The sequence below is a fragment of the Dama dama genome, chromosome 18, assembly GCF_033118175.1.
Source record: "Dama dama isolate Ldn47 chromosome 18, ASM3311817v1, whole genome shotgun sequence".
NCBI classification, from domain to species: domain Eukaryota; kingdom Metazoa; phylum Chordata; class Mammalia; order Artiodactyla; family Cervidae; genus Dama; species Dama dama.
Genome location: NC_083698.1, coordinates 78,863,255 through 78,867,943, shown reverse-complemented (window position 1 = coordinate 78,867,943; position 4,689 = coordinate 78,863,255). Strand labels below are relative to the sequence as shown.

General features: G+C 42.0%; 1 gene segment (V, D, J or C); it reads right to left on the bottom strand.

Annotated features, from left to right (window-relative positions):
• Nucleotides 1-473: 473 nt before the first annotated feature.
• LOC133072429 (T cell receptor gamma variable 8-like) lies at nt 474-4,050 on the bottom strand. The segment is given in 2 exon segments: nt 474-3,591; nt 3,717-4,050. Coding segments are annotated over 2 exon segments (486 nt in total).
• Nucleotides 4,051-4,689: the final 639 nt, after the last annotated feature.

Genomic DNA, 4,689 nt, shown 5'->3' with positions numbered 1-4,689 from the left:
TGAACCACAAGGCTGAATGTGTTCCTGAGGAAATTTCCCTTTTCCATACTTCATATTCACAGAGTCAGAACACCAGAATCACTAGCAATTGGTGTGGAAAGGCTATCAGGGGCTGACCTGCTCATAACTTATTCCCCTTGATCAGGTCAGGTGTTAGCTGAGTTCAGGAACCCCTGATACAGGGAGTGAAGGAGGGATCCACAGGGCCAGAGCCAGAGCTTCTATTTCCTTTAGAACCTTCATGTAGGAGAAGGGGCCACAGACTTGTACTGATTCTGTGCTGGCTAAATGGATACCTGGTGGGAGACAATCCATATGTGTGTTCTTTTCTCTGTAATAACTGAGTTGGGTGTAATTACTCCCAATTGGTCAATGAGGACAACATAATGAATTTTCGCACTTTCATATAGCTAATAAAGAAAGACCTGGGGTTTAAAGTTTAATCTGTGATACTCAGAAGCCCATGCACTTACACTCCTGACCATTAGGCTGTCATGTCTTAGGGCCTTGGCTTTGGTATTCTTGCTCTATGTCTGTATCCTAGGGGAGGGATAGAGAATTAATTATGTGAACCATTGATTTGGGTAGTCTGGGTTGAATCCCCAGATTAGAGCTGTGTGGCTTCATTTGAAGGAACTTAATTTTAACAACTTACAAAAACACATCTACAAAGTAGGGGCAGGGAGAAATATTGTTAACACCATAAGGTGAGTAATGAGGATTAAATAGAAAATGCATGCACGATAAAGCACAATATCTTCCACATAAGAAATTTTTGGTAAGGGTCAGTTCATGTATTAGCTACTAGCACAACCAAAATTCTAGAAGCAAAGAGATATCATGCTTCCCTGGTTATTAGAAACAAAAGCCACACTAACTTATGAAGTCCACTGTTTAAATTCGGAACCTAAAACTACATTTTGTAATTTAGAGTCATCTCACACCAAAACCAGCATTTATTGTGTCAAGATGACTCCCAGGAAATGATAATGTTGTTGTTGCTTAGTCATTAAGTCATATCCAACTCTTTCAGATCCCATGGACTGTAGCCTACCAGGCTCCTCCATCCATGGAATTCTCCAGGCAAGAATACTGGAGTGAGTCACCATTTCCTTCTCCAGGGGATCTTCCTAACCCAAGGATCGAACCCACATCTCCTGCATTGGTAGGTGGTTTCTTTACCATCTGAGTCACCAGGGAAGCCCCACATAATGAACAGCATAGTGCTATTCCTGTCATTATTTACATAAATACTTGGGTTGTTTCATTACTTAATCATGCTTTATCCAATAAATAGAAATTCTCTATGTTTCAAACATTTTGTTCTACATCATAGAACAAAAATAAAATCTTTTCTTAATTCTGATAGGAATTATAGTCAGTTTACATACATGAATTTAAGAAAGATCAACATCTTTATGACATTGATCTTTTCCTTCATGAATATGTCATGTCTCTCCATTTGTGCAGGTCCAATTTTATGCAAAATTTAAATTCAAAGTGGATCAAAGAAATAAATGTGCAGAACAAAGTGTAAACAACATTGGAAAAATATAAATGACGAGAAGTTTTTGTTTCGATCTTTTCTAAAGCTCCAAAATAGTGCATGGTCCCTGGTACTGAGGCCCAAGTTAAAGTCAGTACATTTACTATCCAATTCCTTCTTGCGTGCAGTCACAGGAATGAGAAGGACCAGAAACTTTGACCTGTGGTTGTGGGATTCTCATGGAGAAATGTGACGACCTGGGAGAGCAGCAGCATCCAAGATGCAACAAGAAAGGAAGGACGTCTAGGCTGGCCCATGAAAACTGTGTTCACTCCTGTGTGAGGCCAGGAAATGACCCATTTCAGAGGGAGGCATGTCACTTTATCTGTTACTGCTAGCACAGCAGTTGATATAAATTGATATAAATCAATTTGAGTAAGAATCAGCTATGGAACTTATTGAAAAATGCACATTTTCAGTCTTCATTCCAAGATATGTGTTCACGATACTGGGTGCCATCCAGAATGGGGACTTTTATTCCAACCCAATGCTTCTGACTCAGGTGGTCCATGGACCACAGTTTCAGAAACACTGCTCTGATAGAAATTTGGAGGATATGATATACAAGAGGGGCTTCCCTGGTGACTCAGTGGTGAAGAATCTGCCTGGAATGCAGAAGATGCAGGAGACCCAGGTTCGATCCGTGGGTTGGAAAGATCCCCTAGAGGAGGGCATGCAACCCACTCCAGTATTCTTGCCTGGAGAACCCAATGGACAGTACAGACTATCCCTGGCAGGCTACAGTCCATAGGATCTCACAGAGTCAGACACAACTGAAACAACTTAGCCCACACGCATACACAAGAGACAACATACATATGAATATGGCATTTCTGTACTTCAGTATTAATTTTATGTCATTAAACCTAGCCCAATAAGAAAGTCACACCCTTTCTTACAAGACTTTTCTGTTGATGTAGATACCACTCATTGTCTAATTGTTCACCTGAAGTGTTCTTTAACTTGAATTATTGAAAAAAAAGTTTCTAAGTCTCATTCCAGTTTGGAACTTGGTCCTGTCAATATTGGGGGTGGGAGTGAAAAGAACTTCTGGCTTTGCTTGTTTAATACAGAACAGTTCTGGCTGTGGACTGAACTTCAACAGAAGGTGTAAGTAGAATACTATGATTGGCATAACTATACCAATCCCCCTTTTCCTACATTCCATGTCCTGGTTGGTTATATGAGAAAAATATCAATTTGTCCAAAAGATAGGTCAGATACTAGCTTGGGCTTCAGGAATCCAAGTTTTCACTCCATCTTTGCTCATATTTAATAACCCTGAATAATAAAGATGCTTCATTCCTAGCTATCTTCTCTGGAAAATGATCAGATAAGTGATTCAATAAAAATAACCTTTCATTTTGTTCTCCTAAATATTCCCCTTAATAGATCAATCCGAGGTGCCCTGTCTGTTCTCAAGAAAAGGTTGAATAGACTCCACCAGCTCCTAGGAAAGTTAAAAGAATGTGCTGCCTACCAGCTGCTTGCCTGAGGCCTTAAGATGGAGACCCACTTTTAGGAAAAATCTTTGACCATAACAAACAATGGCCGTCGAGGGGAGGCTGTTGAGGTAGCAGTGACTGGGGCTGGGCGTTGAGCTCAGCATTTCTCTTCATTCAGAGTAAAAAGAACTGGGGTCAGGAAGTGAGACAGGCGTTGGTGTCGCCTGTGTATCACGGCTGTTTTGGCAGCCACAAGCAAAATTTCCAGTGCAGAGTAAAGGAAGTCTAAACCAATGTGCTTCTCCCAGAAGGCACAGTAGTACGTGCCAGAATCACTTTCTTGCAAGCTTGAGATTACAATTGTGTAGCCCTTCCCTGTGCCTTTGTAAACGTGGTATTTCCCTTGGCTGGTTCCTGGTTCCAACACAACCTTTGAGTTGTAGACATCATAGTAGAGAAGGCGTCGGGGTACAGCTCCCTCCTGGAATTTGTACCAGTGGATATAGTTGTGTGTAAGATCACAATCGATTACAACAGATGACCCAGTGGCCCTCATGACTGATAACTTGTCCTCTTCCATGTTGGAAGATACCTGTGTGACTGCAATAAGGAAAGCAACAAAAAATCATGAGGAAGAGGAAACACCATTTCTTAGTATGACCCTCACCATCACCAATGCCAAAAAGTACAGAAAAGTCCCCAGAGCATCCAGGCAACACACTTACCAGGAGCCAGGAAAACCAGAAGCAGTGCTGGGACCGGCAGCATGGCTGGGACACTGAGCTAGACCGAGTTTCCCAGCAGGTGTGACAGGCAAGGGAGTCAGCAAGGATCTCTCTTAAAGACCACCAGGCTGAGCCCAGAAGGGGTGGATGTTGGGGGAGGCCTGGGGAGGAGCCCTGCCTCTTTGCACCAACCCCTTTCTGGGGGGCAGGCTGGGAGCAGCCACCTCCCCCACAGGAGAAGAGAAGCCTGAGCTCTGAAAGCTCAGAACTGCAAGCAGAGGAATCAGATACGGGGTGCACAGTGAAACCCGGACAAAGCTTGCTTGTTGCCTGGTGGAGTGAGCAGACCTGAATCAGGCTAAGTTCCCTGCAGCTCAGTATTTCAGTGTTAATGATGCTGCCATAGTCTTTCTCTCAAGGAACCACCTTTCTATCATTTCCCTACATGACCTTCCTTTTTACATCTGTAGGTAAGCTTTGAGGCAACCACCCGCAAATCCAATAAGCATTCACCCCTCTTTTATTGTAAGAAATTGATACTGGGTAGGTTGATCTACATTTAACTCTCCTCAAAGTTAAATGTGTGTGTGTGTGCTTACAAATCAATTAAATAAGAGAAATTTTTGCATCATCAAGTAAAAGGCCTTCACCTAGGGTTGCTAGATTCAGTGGGGAAAAACATCCTACATAGTGCTATGCAACACTCAGATATACTTACACTAAAAAAATATGATGTTTATCTGAAATTCAGAAAAATGGATATCTAAACAACAATGAGATGTCATCTCACCACTGTCAGAATGGCTGTTATCCACAAGACTTGAACTAACAGATGTGGGTGAGAATAAGGAGAAAATAGAATCATGCCCTGTTGGTGGAAATGTATATGAGCACAGTCACCATCAAAATAGTATGAAGGGTCCTTGAAAAATTAAAAATGCAACTACCATGTAATCCAGCAATTTTACTTGTG